Source organism: Saccostrea cucullata, unplaced genomic scaffold, assembly GCF_032062105.1.
Source record: "Saccostrea cucullata isolate Sc308-1 unplaced genomic scaffold, CSIRO_AGI_Scuc_v1 ctg150, whole genome shotgun sequence".
Taxonomy (NCBI): Eukaryota; Metazoa; Mollusca; class Bivalvia; order Ostreida; family Ostreidae; genus Saccostrea; species Saccostrea cuccullata.
The window spans coordinates 233861-252349 of record NW_026927183.1 but is presented as its reverse complement, the minus strand read 5'-3'; the positions used below and the strand labels follow the sequence as shown (position 1 = coordinate 252349).

The window sequence follows — 18489 nt, the reverse complement described above, 5'->3', positions numbered from 1 at the left end:
TCATATAATCCTTGTCCTTAGATGCAGATATAATAAAACATTTCAATATAAATATGAATACTTTCAGAATATGACACTGACTAACTGTTGGGCTAAGAAATGAAAGCGATTTGTACAGTATAGATTATATTCCCCAAGACATTTTACATATATTATTCCCTATGTTCTGTAATCGTTCTTTCCAAGAATAGAAAAAAATCCTTTGATTTTGTTTTGAGTATTGTTAAAAACCCGATCAATTCTATTAAATAAATCTATCAGATTCTGTATAGAGAATAAAAGTAGATACCCGTTGTCTCTATTCCTATTTCAGTCACTCATCCTTTAATGGTTCTTGCAAAAATTGCAATCTGCATGCTAAAAAAACGAAAGTATCTTTTCTCTATTTTGAAGTGCATTATTAAGATATATGGGGGTTGCTGTATTGCTAACAAATTGTGTGCTTAGATTTAAAAGGATCGCTTTACCTCTAACAAATGTTTAGCTAATATTGATTTAATTGGATCGCTATTTTGCTCACAAATTCCGTGTTAAGTTTTCTAAGCATTTCAATTTAGCTAACAAATTGTGTGCAAAAATCATAAGGATCCTAATTTGCTAACTTTATGAATTTTTAACACAATTTTCTAAGAATACAGCAGCCCTTATACAGTACGTCCTTCACTGAGCATCGCTGATTTGCTAACAATTTGTATGCTAAGAATGATAAGGATCGCATTCGCTTTACTGCTTTCGAATTGGGTGAAAAGGCTAATTAGGATGAGTGTATATTGCTAACATATTGTCTTCTGATATTAACGTATAGAGGGGCGCTGTTTTCCTACATAGTTTGATCAGGGTGCTGTATTCCTATAAATTTATAGGGATGGATATATCGCCAACAAATTGCCTGCTATAAGAATCTGAGATTCGCTTTGATGCCTACAGATTTTAAGTAAAGCTTTTAAGGATCGTAGTATCACTAACTTTCAATAATAGAATTTAGGAACTGGTGTTATTTGATATTCCAAACACAGAGCATACTAATTTTTTACTTTTAATTGCCAAAGAAATCATTTATTCGTTTGTCTTAAAGATAGTAGATGTCAGTCAAATCCCATCTAAAAACGAATACTATACTAAACTTCCCATAATATTAGTATATTACAAATGCCTTTCCTTTTTAGTTTTCGTAAAAATTATTACAAACAAGTTAGTAAAAGGATTATTGTTCATTGATGCTAAGTTAACACAATACCCAAGTTTAAACGGGCAATTTAAATCAGTTAACTTAAGAAAAGCTGCAGAACTGTAGCTTTGGTGGATCATCCCAATTTTTTCATACCAGCAAACTACACATCTGCAGCTAACTTTAGAAACGCAAAAAAATGTTAAGATCAGTTCAAAATATCAACTATCTCATACCTAAATTTCCTTTTTTATTATGATTTCTTTAATATTTATAAAGAAATATAATAAACGGCAGAGATGGCAGGTATTCTATATGGATATGCCTTGCTGTATTAATGCAGAAGATAAAAATCGGTATTGAAAGAAATTGTATCTATCAGCATTTTATTTTTTAAGAAAAATAAAAAAAAACATTATCAGCAAACAACTTCATTTTCCTTAATTATTTATAATTAATTGTTGATTTTTTTTTAACTCTTTGATGTTTTTTATACAAATCACTTGAAATTACTCTTACAGAAGGTGAATTTGAAGTCCTGAAAAACAACAAAGTTCTGGGGAAAATGGCAGCCGGCAAAGCTTTTGGAGAATTGGCCATTTTGTACAACTGCACCAGAACAGCTTCCGTAAAAGGTAAACCTTTGTTCAATGTATGATAACACATACAAAATGATTTGTTATCAATTTGAAAGAAAAAATGTTTTGACTTTTGACAGAGGTTAATTTCCCTTACTCAATTTTAAAGTTATATTTTAAAACTTCATGTTTTAAATTTGGAAGATATATCGTGTAAATGTCGCTTAGGCTAAGCCTTACATCCTTATATATATATAGTGAGGCTTTATAAAATGACATTTATTTTGATCTACATAAACAGTACAATGCCTACTCTCTTTATTATCAAACAAACAAGATCTTATCCACTTTGTCTCCTACTAGAATCCCCCGACATGATATGTCCTTTTTATCTGCTTAATTTTTTTTTATTGATTTGTTATTTCATAATAAACGTAAGAATATCTAAATATATATTTTACGTTGTCATCGACGTATTTCGTTTTTCATTATTAGTTTTTTCCCTCTTGCGTCAACATACCAATAACATACTTTGTGCAGAAAGACGTATTTTTTATACGGTGTACATTTTTTTAATTAATGAATATATCATTTCAAACACAGACATCAAAATGTATATCTTTAATATCTCCCACTAATACACGTATTTGCCTTGCTATATTTTGTACTTAATTGGTCAATATTTTGAATGTCATCATATACTTATCTTACAGACATCAAACGACCATCTCATTCTTCTTTTCCTGGTTGTCACTATCTGTCAATCACCCGTTTTCATATTTACTTGTAATTAACATACAGCTTCTTTTCCCATTTTCTTGATTCTTTCCTTCTGGTAACTTAGGTACTATTCGCATTCTTTCCTGAAAATAGAGTTTTGTCGTGATATTCTATAAGGTATTGATTGGTCATAGGGTTAACAAAATCGATATGTGTATAATTAATATAATTAAATCTAACACATGGTATCAATGTCAAAGGTTCATATTACATGTAGATCCTTGTGCTCACTTCAAAGCAGGTTGACTGTCTTACCACGTTTCCATAAATTGCTATTACCTTCAATTTTCTGCAAAAAAGTTCCTCTTGTATGATAGGATTATTATAGGAATTATATGCCTGTTGCCCAATCTATTCAGTTTTCTAAATAAATACTGTTTAAAAAGAAAAAAAATAAGTTAACAAATTCATTACGTAATTCAAATCATCATCTACCTGTAGAAACAGGGAGATGGTGTGGCACTCCATTTAATGAAGGAGTATTTTTACTACATGTGACAATGGAAAAAAATGGTGATGAATGCCACTACATTTTTGAATGTACAGCTTTTTTTTTTTAGAAAATAAGAAAAAAAAGTTACATAGTAGTTACTGCAATAGACGAAATGTTGTAAAGTTCAATGAACTCATTGCCAATTCCAATGTTAAATATTTTTAAAAGAAAAGTTCTGTACATTTATTGAAAAAAAATCTTTGAGAATGTCTTTCCTCCTTGATAGTCCACAGGTGTTTTTTCTTTGCATTGAATTCATACATATTTTTATAATGTAAATATTTATTTATGTTTATATATGATATATGTACCTCTGACGATTTGTGATTTATACTTTATGTTCCTCATGTACCACGTTGTATGGTTTGATGGAATAAATCAACTGATTGCTTGATTGGTAATTTAATTATGGTCTTGTATTCCAGCCCTGACCGATGTCTGTGTGTGGGTTCTGGATCGCCGGGTCTTCCAGACCATTATGATGAAGACTGGGCTACAACGACAAGAGGAAAACATTCGATTCCTCAGAAGGTTCAGTAAACACAATTCAAATAAAATCTTACATATACTTCGATAATACGATCTCTGAGACTCAAAGAAATTATTATGTATTGATTTGTAGCAAAAGGCAGGAAAAAGAAACAGAAATAATTATCACTTGGAAGAAAAAGATATTATATTACGTTTAAAATGAAAAATAAATTCCTGTTAAGATACACTTTATTGCCTGGTTGCTGAATGTCTTTGTTATAGACATCATGAATAAATCTCCCATGTTTTGTGTAATTCAATGGGCAATATCCTCAGGCACTCTAAACGATTAAGTGTCCACTCAGCACCGAGCTGTCACATCGTCCAAGTGGTCACTTCAGTCCAGTTATTACAGCAGGGTCCATGTCAGATAAATACTAGATGTGACTTATTTAAAAAAAAATACTCAATAAAAGTCCAGGGTTTCGGTGATAAAAGCAGCTTGTAATTAGTAACGTCTAATTATCTTCCGGAATCGTTTACGCCCACTGGATTCCATGCAATTTTAAAAAAATGCTATGATTTTTTTTTCCTCCTCGAGAAAAAAATTTATTTCCTTCAGAGTTATGGGAATTATAGAAAGATGAATATACACTTAATTAATATGAGTCGATAAGAATTAATGAAAGACGTGAATTAAATTAAATGATAGAAACTCAATAATATATGAATTGTACATATTTTATGCAAGTTTTGTTGTAATTTTATCGGTTTTTTCCTATTTTTAGTGTACCATTACTAAAGAACTTACCAACGGAAAAACTTGCAAGAATAGCTGATTGTCTTGAAGTGGTAAGCTACACTGTCTTATTGTCATAAGGAATAACAATCTCTAAGGCTTTCAATCTGGTACAATAGTTGAGAAATGTCGGAGTGGTACAATATTGCATCTTAATTTGTGAAGGTGCATAAAAAGTTTAGTTACGTCATCAAATATCTAAATAGTTACATAGAATGTGTAAATTGTAGCGTTAAATATCTATATGAATATAAAAATATTTTAATGGTAAAGTGAAGTATCTGGATAGTTATATAAAATACCTAAATGTTACCATGAAATATCTAAATGGTAACACGAAATATCTACATGGTACAAACATGAAATATCTTTACGTTGTAAGGTAATATAATGGTTAAATTATTTTTTTTGTAGTGGTACATGTAAGACCAACAAAAGTATAGTGGGAATAATAATAAGGTGGCAATTAAAACGTCTTGAAATGATAATTAAGTCTCAGAATATGTAGGTGGCAATAATATGAAGTGATAGGGAAAATTCAATATTAAAGTTACAAAAGTTGTAATAAAACATCAAAATACCCCTTGCAAAGAAGTTGTGAAATAAATAAAATACATGTACATGACTGGATTACAAATAAAGTCCATCTGTATACCTAATATAAACAACATGAATACCATAAAAAAGAAAATCTATATAAAAAATCTGAATGATGTAAAATTGGTTTTGTATCAAGAAGTGTCTCTGTTGGTTTTTAAAGGTTAAGTGTCAATACTCTATACACTAAAGAAATTATTTCAGTTCGTGAAGTTCTAGCTATAACCTGCTTGCAGCTTACTTTTTTCTATAGAACTGCTTGAAAATTAAGACGTTTGGGATATAGAACTTAACTTAAATGATAACAATTCTTAAATAATTCTTTTTGTTTATTTCTGAGTATATCGTACTTTATAGTTTCTTTAAAAAAATAGTTATTTTAAAAATTCCGAACTTTTTGAAACGAAGTGTACATGAAATAGCAACCGTCTCTTTCAATCTAAAAAGATTTAAGTTGCAAAGCGAAAATGAAACTTTATTTTAGATGCAAATGGTTTCATAATCCCTCAAATGCTTACTTAACATTAAGATGATAATCTTAATACATTAAGCAAAGATTTTATCCAAATAATTGAAGTATATTAATATCCATTTCTATATTTTACAGGACTTTTTCCCAGAAAATGATTACATCATTCGGGAAGGAGAAACCGGGGACTCATTCTTTATCATTAACAAGGGCGAGGTATAGTCATTGTAGACATTATGAAGGGGCAGGACATTGAATGTAACTACATGTAATCTTTAATTAAAACCAGATTTTTTTTAATGTAACATATTTTCATTTATTTAAAGCTTTTGACTTTGTGATGGTTTTTTTTTCTAATATCAAAGCATTAATTATAAAACACAACGCGTTTAAATGATGTCTTCATAAAATTGAGTTGAAAAATACGACAGATAGTCCAGATAAAGGAAAATAAAAATTGTTAAATTAGACCCTATGGAACATAGTATTACGCATAAGGAATATTTATGAGCAAATTTGTTTTAAATGGCTGGATGTGATACGGAATTGTCCTGGATAAGATTTATATAGTTTTCTTTTGCTTTCATAGGTCAAGGTCACTCAAAAAGTCACTGGAGTGGAAACTCCAATGGAAATAAGGAGACTAACAAGGGGAGACTACTTTGGAGAGAAATCGCTCCTTAGGTAACAAAACAAAATTCTTCTCCCATTTCATTTTTCTATCACACTGTTATCCAAGTAAATGCATTAAAATTTGGACAAACCAAAAACTACTGAATCTCCCTTTATGAGTTATTGACACTTATTTACATCTATTTCTTGTTGTCCATGTATGTTTATGGAATCCAGGAAACGTAATTAGCAAACGCGTGTAATTCTCATAGATCTTCGATCTAGATCCGTGTCTTTAGTAGCACTCGTGAGAGCAATTAATAAATCCCATATATACATCTTAATGACAAAGGTAGTTTCATTGACCAGTATTGATCCTTTCTCCGAGTATGGTCAATAAGCATTTATAACCGATTGTCCGGAAGTCTGTGAGGTCAGTCTAGCTGGATCGCCATTAATCTCGTCTCATTATCCTTATGTCGCCAAATTATTGAGCAGCAACCAGGGATATTACTGCAATACTAAAATAAACATTTTGTGTTGATAAAATTAACTGATAAACCTTAACATTTGTCTAGAATTTTCAAAGACTCAACATTCTAAGTGACATACACGTGTTGATTAGAAACCTCACCAAGAAATACGAGCAACTTTACCCACCAAAAATATGCTTAATTTCAACCCCCGAGTTAATTTTAGTTCTTTTTGCGGGAAAATTATCATAACAAATAGGTAATTTACATGTGATGCTAACGACGTCCAAATGTATGCGAACATTTCATTATTGGAAGATAAAAAGGTGATAGTGATATTCAGAGCCATTACCATCTTCTATCCGCTCTATTTATACAAATATAGGAGAGAGAAATGTAAGTCCTAACAAAAGGAAGTTAATTTCCGCCTCTGGAAATCTAATACCTCAAAGGCAGACAAGATCTGATCAATTCACACAAAAATGTTTCTTTTCTAAAATAAGAAAGAAGAAATTATTAACATGTAGTTTGAATTACCATTAATTCTCAAATAAATGAAACTGTCCATGGTTGTACAGTCAAGTCGTTACAGGGTTTTTTTCCATTCGTATATAAAGTATTTTTTCTCAATACTTTTTACCTTGAATCCCTTAGGAAGGACTTCTTCAATCAAGGCTTGCAGACCCTGGCGCCTCATCCAATTATGAAAAGTGTCTTTACATAAACCTAACATTAAAAAATAAATTGTACATAAGAATTCAATAAATGTAACGAATTATATTCATTGAATGGAGTGTAACTTGTAGCTAAAATTGATTAAAAACGGTGCCAAAAATCTTGGAAGAAAAAATAGTTTTATTTCTTCCGGTAACTTGTAAATCATCTACTAGTATACGTACAGTGCTTGTTGTAATGCTATAGTCACTGAATATTTGTTCCAAAAAGATTATCTTCCTGACAAAATATACAAATTAATTAAGAAAAATCTAAGCATATGAGCAGTAAATTGTAACCTTTCTTGTACAGTGAAGACAGAAGAACTGCTAACGTGATTGCATTACCACCAGGAGTAGAATGTCTGACCGTGGACAGAGAGTGAGTACATTTTGTTTCTATTTCTCTCAGAATATTCTTATCTTTGCTTTGTTCATATCGTTCTCTTCAGTGTAACTTGAAAATAGTCTATCGATTTCAAAGAAATATTTTTTTTAGGATTCCTACAAAGAAATGACATTACAGGACATTGCAATTTAAAATGCACAATGAAGAATTAAATTTACAGATCTCAAAACTTTTATTGTTCATTCCACTTATTTTCAGCTAATATATGATATTTTTATCACTGGGTTTCTGTGAGAAAAAGGAAAGAACTCTATGCTATTATAACACTTTAGATTATTAGCTTTCTTTTATGTATTGTTATACAATGCTCTCTGACATTAGTCCTATAACAAATGAAACCAGATCATTTATATATTGTAGTAGGAATTTTACCATTTCACAGACCCTGGAGTTCTTAGACATTAACAAGATACATATTTATTATTTTGCATTATCGCCTTCATTTAGTGTTGGGTGTTAATAAGGGTGGAATTAATTGTTTTGATTTTTTCAGTCATTTCAATGCTCTGATTGGTGATCTGAATGAACTACGTGAAAAAGACTATGGCGACGAAGCACGGGGAGCGCAAAGGTATCGATATATTAAAAAAAATACGAATAACTGTTATAAACAGGGTCTTTGTGACCTCGGAGAATATATTCGATAATGTAAACAGATAATTAAATAATAAGAATCACATGTTTTAATTATGATAACGAGATATAAACTAAGTCTCAGCATGGAGCCATATCGTAATCCCGGTATCTTGTATATGAGTAGATTTGAGGTATTCTGATAAACGCATTTTTAAGAATCTTCCTTATATCTTTTTTATATCAAATATTCACCAAAAAGTAATAAATTATTGGTGATATAGTAGAGACAGATCGACCTTAATTTAGTCAATGTTAACCAGTGCTGTTGACTCTTCTTCCTCAGAACAAGCGGTAGTAACGGTTCTGATGTTCTGTTGTCCCCAGTACGGGACAAACCGGACAAAGAATTCCAAAATATTCAGCTCAAGGACCTCGAAATCATCGCAACTCTTGGAATGGGAGGTTTTGGCCGCGTAGAACTTGTGAGTCTAAAATAACCTATGGTGAAGGGTCATTAAAAATTTCTTGAAAAACTAGATATAGTAATAATTGGAATTTAACATTGCCTATTTTTTATGGATATTCAAAAGTATGATTGTTTATGAAATCATATATATTTTAAAAACACCAATAATTGCTTAATTATATATATTTTTTAGACTCAGCTATCACATTCTCGATCAAAGACATTTGCATTAAAGTGCCTTAAGAAGAAACATATAGTAGACACGCAGCAGCAAGAACACATTTACTCTGAGAAGAAAATAATGATGGAATCTAGATCTCAATTTATTGCAAGGTATACTAAATACATTTTCAAGAACTAGTCAATTCAATTGATTTTTAATAAATATTAATGAACTACATGGCTATTGGTCTCCATGCAGATTGATTCTTTATACATGTATTTAATTAAATGTTCTTCTATGTACAGAAGAAGCAACATTAGATAGTTAATCTACATGATAGCAACAAGTGATTCATATCAAACATTAATGGCAAAATTTGTTTGCAGTGCCTGTCCGTTACACATTGATCGCACACCGTTATTGTGAACATCACCCTGAATTCGATTAAATTGGACATTTTTGCTCATATGTATATGGTGTTCTGGAGAGATAATTCACTGTCTAAATGACATGTAATCTCGCGTTCTATTCCCGTTTTATTCCTCCAATATCGCGGTTGATGAATTCGGAAATACAACGTGAAAATCTGAAGAGTTCTTCACGTTTCTAAATCGGTCGTGCTGAGTGTTATTGATGGAACTGTATTAAGTACATTGGCAATCATTTTTAATTTGTTCAGAATACAGAGAACTATGGTATTGAAATACATGTCCCTAATTTCTTTTTATGTAATTAAAAAAATCCAGTTAATAAAACGGAAATAAGTTTATTAGTTTATTATCTCGCCTCGACGAAGTCGATTGAGCTTATGCTATACTAGTACCCAGCATTGGTATATCGATATAGTTTAAGGACCAGACCAGTAATTGTAAGCCCTACCTGGACCAAACTTACATGGATCATGCAAAATCTGATTTTTGGATAAGGTTCTTTCTAAATAATTGTCCCATAATCCTGTAACAAAGTATGGATGATGTGTCTAGGGATGACACTTCCAGACTGGATCGTCAAAGTGATCCAAGTAATCTTTGATTAAACCTATGTTTTAAATTATTGAAAAATTAACTTTCATTGTGAAGAGGATTTATCAAATATGAATAGCATGCTAAAGGAGTAGAATCAGACTTTCAGGATTTTCCCCTAAAAATTTCAGGGAAAGTTGAAAAGAGATATATCATTGAATATTTTCTTTTTTTCCAACAAACTTTCATAGCAATTTCAAAACACTTTACTTTCAGATTATACAAAACATTTAAAGATAAGAAATACGTTTATATGTTGATGGAGGCGTGTTTGGGTGGGGAATTGTGGACGATTCTCAGGGACAGGGGCAGTTTTGATGACATCACTGCAAGGTTCTGTGTGGCATGTGTTCTTGAGGCATTTAAGTACCTCCACGACAGGGGAATTATTTACAGGGATTTAAAACCTGAAAATCTTCTTCTGGATCAACACGGATACGTTAAACTTGTAAGTTTTTAAACTCTTAATTTGTCTGATATATTGTGTTGCTTTTCACTAAAGTACCTTAAGAAAAAAAATACAAATTTAACTCACTGTTTTACTTACAACGATAGTTTTTTTCTTGGTAAATTATATAGAAAGGAACTGTAAGTAATGGTAGATTTACAAAAGCCTGTGTTCTTCCCCTAGGTGGACTTTGGCTTTGCCAAAAAGATCGGTCATGGTCGGAAGACGTGGACATTCTGTGGTACTCCTGAGTACGTGGCCCCTGAGATTATCCTAAACAAGGGTCACGACAGAGCAGCAGACTACTGGTCACTCGGAATCCTCATGTTCGAGCTCCTAACGGGCAGGTAGGAAGATAGGTCAACTGGAACTGAAAATAGGCCAACTGGAACTGCAGTTCCAATGTTACTGCATAATGAGTATACGTGTTCGCTAACAGCTCAGCTACCTGTTTTATTTAAGAAATAAACAACGTTATTCAGTGAACATGGCGTTATGAATAGCAATTGCTCTGCTGGCATATTCCATGATGCGCGCTAGCGCATCATGGAAAATATGCCAGCAGAGCTATTGCTATTCATAATGCCATGTTCACTGAATAATCGTTGTTTATTACTTATATTTGCATTCTTTGATTTTTTTCAAGAATATCAGAGGAAATCCTAACTTACATAAGGACGTGGCTTCTTGTCTTCAGTAAAGGAAAACATACGGCTTTAAAATCGGTACACCTGATCAATGCTCCTTTTCTCTGATAAATCACAAACAATTTTTAAAGTATTTCCCTCTCAAACACAGTTATCTGGATACAAGCAGCGCCGTCATCACATTCTCTTAATTTTTGTTTTGATGCAGTTGTGACGTCATCGATCAACGTTATTGAAACCCTCTGACAAAAATCAATAATTTAACGCTATGATGAAAAATGATAATGCTTCCATAATGATTATTACTCCAGAATGCTTTTCTATGATTTTTTTTTTCAGTTTTTCTATTTATTTTTAATAGCTGAAATCATTTTTGAAATAGAATTTTCTCTTTCTGAATGTTATTACCCAAGTGTGAAGAGTTATCGTTCTTTGTACAAATATGCATGATACGAAAAAATAAAAATTTGGCAGTTCTCAAAAATTTTTAAGAATTTTATTATACAATTAAATACAATGACCAAAATTAAATTTTTAAAGATATAAATCAGCAATTTTAAATATTCTGAATTTCTTTTTTTTTTCAAAGAATATAATTAAAAACTTATATTTATGCCTCTCATGAAACATTTCATATATATACTTCTGAACACTATATACATATGTGTAGCAGAGCTTGATCTGTACGAGTGCGATAGAGCAATTGCACTTATAGCAGTAGCAGTTGCGTCTATAGTCCTATGAATGCAGTTGATGTGGACATGTTCATAGTGGGAGAGTGCAGTGGATATGCAAATATATATAAGAGTAAGAATGATATGAAATGAATTCCTGATAATAAAGAAAAGATTATTAAACACAATTTTGATGATCAGCAATTAATAATCTTATTTTAAGGGAAATCAGAAGCATTTCATATATCTTTAATATATTTTTTTCTAAGAATTCAAAAAAAAGTTTGTTGTGAAGTTAAAGAATACGATTTAGCCGCTCGTAGTGATATGGAATATTTGAACATTACTTCGACAGTAGCCTGGGTCTTCTCAGCCCACTTGTCTGGCTTAAGCTTGCTTGCACCATTAAGAATGAGCTACATGTACGAAAGAACACTTCTGTTTGATTAATATCAAGGTTGGTTCAATGGCATCCTTTTGCTTTTAATCAATATGTTCAATTAACGATTGCCTTTTACAGTTGAATTCCATACTCCAACAATTCTGATCGACTGCCTCAATTTTCACGTAGCGTATGAAACATGAGCAGCATATATACAGCGTTAAGGGCTTCTTTTTCTTCCTTGTTCTCTTTCATCAATTTAATTAATGTATTTTGTTGGACATGAATCTGACGCTGGAAATAAAATACGTTCAGTTGTCAATTTCCTTCCGGTAAGGGTTAAAGAATAAATGCGATGAAATGACTTACAACAAACCAACATGCTTTTAGCAGAAGTGTAGGGAAACTCAACATTTATACTTTCCTTTCTAGAACAGATTTGTTCACTTTGAAATGAAATTACCTAAGACATTAACATCCCCTGTTGCGTAAGCTTATATGTGACATCGTCTTAGATGTTTTGTAAAGTACATCAGAAAATGTCTTTTACGTGCTTTAAAATAATCATCATTCTATTTTCGGTTGAACTGAAATTGTTTGTCGTATTGCTATTATTAATCACTACCCTAAATAAATGTTTCATTTGGAAAACACACGTTAGCATCTTTTTTTTTTTGCAATTTGTTTGTTTGATATTTGTTATTAGTCGTAAAGTAATGTATAATGTTTTTCTTGCTTGTCTCCAATCTTTGCAATAATGTCGCGGTTGACCTTTTTATTAAATTTAGCCATTTATAAGAAAATGGTTCTTATCTGATAAAAATGTTATTATATTTTTAGCTCACCTGAGCCGAAGGCTCAAGTGAGCTTTTCTGATCACATTTTGTCCGGCGTCCGTCTGTCCGTCTGTCTGTCTGTCTGTAAGCTTTTCACATTTTCGACTTCTTCTCAAGAACCGCTGGGCCAATTTCAACCAAACTTGCCACAAAGTGTCCTTGGGTGAAGGGGATTCAAGTTTGTTCAAATGAAGGGCCACGCCCTCATTCAAGGGGAGATAATTAGGAATTAATGAAAATTTGGTGGCATATTTTAAGAATCTTCTTCTCAAGAACCACTGTGCCAGGAAAGATGAAACTTATGGGGAAACATCCTCAGGTAGTGTAGATTCAAATTTGTTCAAATCATGACCTTCAGGGATAGGATGGGGCCAAAATGGCCGACCAAAGTTTTACATAGAGATATATAGGAAAATTCTTTAAAAATCTTCTTCTCAAGAATGACAAAGCCATAATTCATCATATTTATATGGAAGCATGCTCAGGTAGTGTAGATTCAAGTTTGTTCAAATCATGACCCCCGGGGGTAGGGCGGGGCCAAAATGGCCGACCAAAGTTTTACATAGAAATATATAGGAAAATTCTTTAAACATCTTCTTCTCAAGAATGACAAAGCCATAATTTATCGTATTTATATGGAAGCATGCTCAGATAGTGTAGATTCAAGTTTGTTCAAATCATGACCCCCGGGGGTAGGGCGGGGCCAAAATGTTTTACATAGAAATATATAGGAAAATTCTTTAAAAATCTTCTTCTCAAGAATGACAAAGCCATAATTTATCATATTTATATGGAAGCATGCTCAGGTAGTGTAGATTCAAGTTTGTTCAAATCATGACCCCCAGGGGTTGGCCGACTAAAGTCTTTAAAAATCATTTTCTAAAAAATAGCAAATCCATGATTGGTCATGGGACTACTTTTGGATTTAAACTTTACAATAAAAAGCCATTTTCTACTTTTTCCTACCCTAAGTGCTCAGGTGAGCGATGTGGCCCATGGGCCTCTTGTTTTATTTTGTCAGAATTCTATAAAGTGCTGTGTTGATGAAATGTTTAGTGTCCTAACAAAGTCTTTCAGTGTTATCTTGCATTTTCAGATATCATGTGGCACACAGCATCGATATTGTATTTTTTTGGTGTTTCCACATAAATTATTTCAATCGACCAGTTTGACTGTAATATTTTAACTCTCCTTTTTCCTTTTGAATTATTGAATCTATTTGAAAGCTATACAGCGTCGAAGATTATTTGTTCCACATATAGAAATTATAACTTTAATATGAGTTCTTCGGTGATTTATGTAAAAAGCACAGTTTTCACATACGACAGTTATTTTCATCTTCTTGGCAGTTAGCAGCTCAGTGTAGTGACCAAGCTTACTTTAAAAGTGAGTTTCTTTGCGAGGACAATCGGAAAAATCATGGGGCTTTCTTAATAAGGAGCTCTTTAATAGAACCTTTTTAAAATGTGAAAAAATAGAATTTAATACTTCTAGATTGATTGTAATATACGTGTACTTTATATTGCATTACTTATTGAACGACCCTCGTATCACAAAAGATGACGTACAGTGCAGTGATAATTTATCTTTTACTTATTCAATTAGTGACTTTAGTCTGGATTGATGCAAGAATTTTAACCTATAAACCTATAAACATGGTAAATGCGGGGAATGCGTGTTTAATATGGTGTTTCTTAAATTTATGAATCCGTATACTGACCCAAAAGTAAGAAATTATATATTTAATTAAATCAATAAACAGACATCAGTCTAACATATAACATTCTTCAAAACACGAAGAATGTTAACAACTTTCACCATAGTTATAGTCATTTAAGACAAATTTGGCAATTTTATTATAGTTGCGTGTAGTTTTATAAAAAATAAAACAGGTTGCAAATAAAACTGAAAACCCACGGATTCTTTAAATGAAATTCTTTCTAGGCAAAGAAACAGCTATAACTTTCCACAAAATTTCTATGGTATTATTACTATAAATCTTTTTCGACTTTTTAGAAAATGCTGTTAATATTTCAGTCCGCCATTCTCTGGATCTGATCCAATGAAAACATACAACATTATCCTGAAGGGCATAGATGTGATAGAGTTCCCACGACGAATAGGGAAAAATGCAGCCTCCCTCATCAAGAAATTGTGCAGGGACAACCCGGCAGAAAGATTGGGTTACGGGAAGAACGGAATAGTTGATATCAGAAAAAATAAGTAAGTGGTCGAAATATTATGAAAAGTTGGTCGAAAATTACGAATGTGTTTACTTGAAAGATACTGATTATAGAAAAAAAAAATCAGAAAGTAACGTGAGAAGTATACTTTTGAAGAAATGAAACAGTACCATAACATCAATGTGTTCTTGACAAGGTTTGTTTCTTTTTCAGGTGGTTCCAAGGTTTTGACTGGGATGGCATGCTTCAGAGAAAACTCATTCCTCCAATCATTCCACAGGTAAGATTTACCTATTAAAGAAAAATTAAATATTATTCATTCACCTGTACATTTTTGTAATGAAATATATGAAGATAACGAACAGTATTCAAGCTCAAAAGTCCAAAAACAATACAAAATAGGAGCAAAGTAAACACGGACCTCCAAAACATCAGAGATGGGATCAGGTGCCATGGAGGAGTGAGCATTATTTATTTCAGTAATTGGGTCAATCCCATGAGTTACTTACTAAAAGAAAAAAGAAAGAAAATCTGACATAACCTTTTAGAAAAATGCAAAATATGAAAGATATACATGTAATCATTGGTTGTGAACAGGAAAAAGTGTCTCCTACAAACCAGAAAATGTTCTGAAAAAGCTCATTGAAATTAAAGGAATATGGTCAAATTTCAGGTTAAAGGACCAGGGGACTATAGCAACTTTGACAGCTATCCAAAAAGTACAGAGGTACCTCCTGATGAAACTTCTGGATGGGATTTTGATTTCTGAAATTGCTTTGAGTGAACACTACACGCACACTTGTAAGCTTACTGTAAGGAGCTTGGTAATGTAGTTATTTATTTAATTTTGTTCCTATTTGTTAAATTTTTGTTACAATTTTTTACTTCTAAAGACTTAATTGGTTTAAATCTCTACTAATCAAAAACATGCTTGTGTAATATCCTCTCTGTATAAACAATTTATCCACACTCCTTTAGACAGATTTGTTAATTTTCTTCGATTTTACTATTAGGCTACAACTTATATACATTTTTCTTTTCATCATTTTTTTTTATTTTTATGAACATTTTTGTCAAAGTTTCAAAAATAGAAATTTCAGGGAAATTTTTATTAATTATATACTCTCCTGCAGTTTTAATCCTATATCAATTAACTTGTTTTCAATTCATCTGCATTTCCAAGCATATGTCTACACATTCAGTTGTTTATTGATTTACGAGTGGCATTGCCATGGTAACCGAAATTTCGAATTCAAATTAACATATGTATTAGCATCTTAAGTGTTCACACTGTATTTTATAAGAAGAGAAAGAGTAGCTTTCAGATTTTCAAAATTACTTTGGAAATCTAAATTTCTCTGCATTTGACTTGAATAATAAAATGATGCCGACTTCTTGTTTTCAAATGGTTATTTCTGTGAATCATATTAGGGAACTTGCTTGCTCGGAATTATGATTACCAAATAATGGTGCAAAAGATTTCTATTATTTTTCTTTAGATTGATGTGTAAGATATTTGCCTTTGTGTTGACAGGTGTTTGGAGTTGATTATCCTAAAACAAGGACATCTTTGAGAAGAAATTAACAGTGCTTAGCGTCAAAGAAGAGAAAACTCCAATTTACAACTGTTTTTATGACAATGTGTCGTTTTCGTTGTGTTATATATTATTATTTGGGATTAACCTGGTGCTATATTGCTGACGTCATTGGAAATTGTGCAAAATTTGATGACATCATCGAGGAAGGAATGATTTATTGTGTTATTAATATCAATTTTTCTGTGATATTGCCGTCTTGGATATTCTGTCATTTGGATGACATTAAACAACATGGATCATTTTCATCATTACATGAAAAAATACTCCCATTGGTGTAGTTCATTAATATTAAATGGAAAAAGAATCGGATTATTATATCCAAACCACACTTTATTTACAGTTTCTTTCTAAAAACGTAATTTAATGATTGCTTTGTTTGATCTAGGTTTTGTTGGGTAAAACAGAGCTTTTTGTTCATGTATTTAATCATCTCACTGGTCAGCTGCTTGTCTTGACGACTTTGGCCGCGAGAGATCTGCTCAAGATATTTCTAGTGAAATCAAATACCTGTTATTGTTGATATAAGGACCCTGTTGCATATTTGTCTTCCATTTTATATAGAGTTTATAGAACGACAGTAGAGTCAAGTTTGCCGCATCGTCTTTGGTGTGGTTTCGTCGTACATGTATGTTTTTTGGTCTTATTTTAATGTTGCTCGATTGTATATTCGGAGTATTTTATAAATAAAGAAGAAAAAGATGAACAGTGCAACACATTTTGTTTTCAGTTCTTGTTTTATATTCATCCGATTGATGAAAGTTGAATCAAAAAAGCTTTTTATGAGTAAACGTATTCCAATTGAAACCTGAAAATGATGGCAGATATTCATCATGGAATATAAATGAAGTTGTTTCCCGGATTAAGCCAATACTGCTTCACAATCATTATTAAAAATTTGCATCTGTGTTTTAATTTTTTTTGTTTCATGAATCGGAGTTTAATGATAAAATTATGTTCTCTTTTTGTAATCTTTGACTAATAATTTGACTAAAATGGAAATTGGCTAATCCGAATTTTCTCTATTTTTCTTAAATTTTTAGGTTATATTGGTTAATTTTAAATGTTTCCTATATTAAATTTTTTCTCATTTTCACATATGGTAAAGTTGTCACATAAAGATACAAAATGATACAGAAACAAAAAGGTTTGGTCGTTTACTAACAGAAAAAAACCCACTTATTACCAGTTTCTTGCTCAAATCTGTACTTACATTGGAAGCTTTTAAAGGTGCATGGACACAGATTTGAAGTTAATATTTTCTGTGTAATATTACGACTTCTATATTTTAATAACATTTTACACAAAATTAAATTAAAAATCTTATTTCATCTAAAAGTTATTAAAACTTCAAATTTTTAGACGGATTTCATAAACACATCCTTGCACTTTCACAAATTTTAATTTTATTCTTAATACTTAGGAAAAGTGGCAATCTTGTTGTGTATAAATGAAAAATATTAAAACTATAATCCAGAAAATTCAAGGTAGAAATGTTCGAAAGCAAAACATACACACAATATATTGTCAGTCCGTGCAGTTGTGGTGAGCAGACTTTACGATCGAACGCATCCGGTGAATCGTAAACATCAACAATAAAAGAGCTCGTGCCCTGTTTACAAAAACTGTACGTTTCACGGGTGTGATCAATTTGCTAAACTCTGTACACAACACTTAAGCTTGGAATGGGGATACTTGTGAAAGAGTTTTGCTTTCTAACATTTCTACTCTGAATATAATTATTTTTCTGGATTAAAGTTTTAATATTTTTCTTTATTTGCCTTTGAAATAGCATGCACACACAAAAGAGAACAAAAAGGATCATTTTCTCATACTATAACATTTTTAGCTCACCTGAGCCGAAGGCTCAAGTGAGCTTTTCTGATCACATTTTGTCCGGCGTCCGTCTGTCTGTCTGTCTGTCCGTAAACTTTT

At 31.7% G+C, this 18489-nt stretch overlaps 1 protein-coding gene across 3 annotated transcripts in view; it reads left to right on the top strand.

Annotated features, from left to right (window-relative positions):
• The window catches only part of LOC134273683 (cGMP-dependent protein kinase 1-like), a 52799-nt gene extending 35527 nt beyond the window's left edge, over positions 1-17272 (top strand). For 2 of the 3 annotated variants that reach the window (XM_062755892.1, XM_062755895.1), the window contains exons 4-18: positions 1690-1803; positions 3445-3550; positions 4279-4342; positions 5494-5571; positions 5945-6039; positions 7467-7535; positions 8056-8133; positions 8482-8620; positions 8798-8937; positions 10006-10237; positions 10421-10584; positions 14814-14999; positions 15173-15239; positions 15633-15760; positions 16494-17272. In XM_062755892.1, coding sequence (XP_062611876.1) covers positions 1690-1803; positions 3445-3550; positions 4279-4342; positions 5494-5571; positions 5945-6039; positions 7467-7535; positions 8056-8133; positions 8482-8620; positions 8798-8937; positions 10006-10237; positions 10421-10584; positions 14814-14999; positions 15173-15239; positions 15633-15728 — 1628 coding nt within the window. In that variant the 3' untranslated portion in view covers positions 15729-15760; positions 16494-17272. Of the gene's footprint in view, positions 1-1689; positions 1804-3444; positions 3551-4278; positions 4343-5493; positions 5572-5944; positions 6040-7466; positions 7536-8055; positions 8134-8481; positions 8621-8797; positions 8938-10005; positions 10238-10420; positions 10585-14813; positions 15000-15172; positions 15240-15632; positions 15772-16493 lie in introns of all 3 variants that reach the window. The other variant, XM_062755894.1, reaches the window with a different exon arrangement.
• Positions 17273-18489: the final 1217 nt, after the last annotated feature.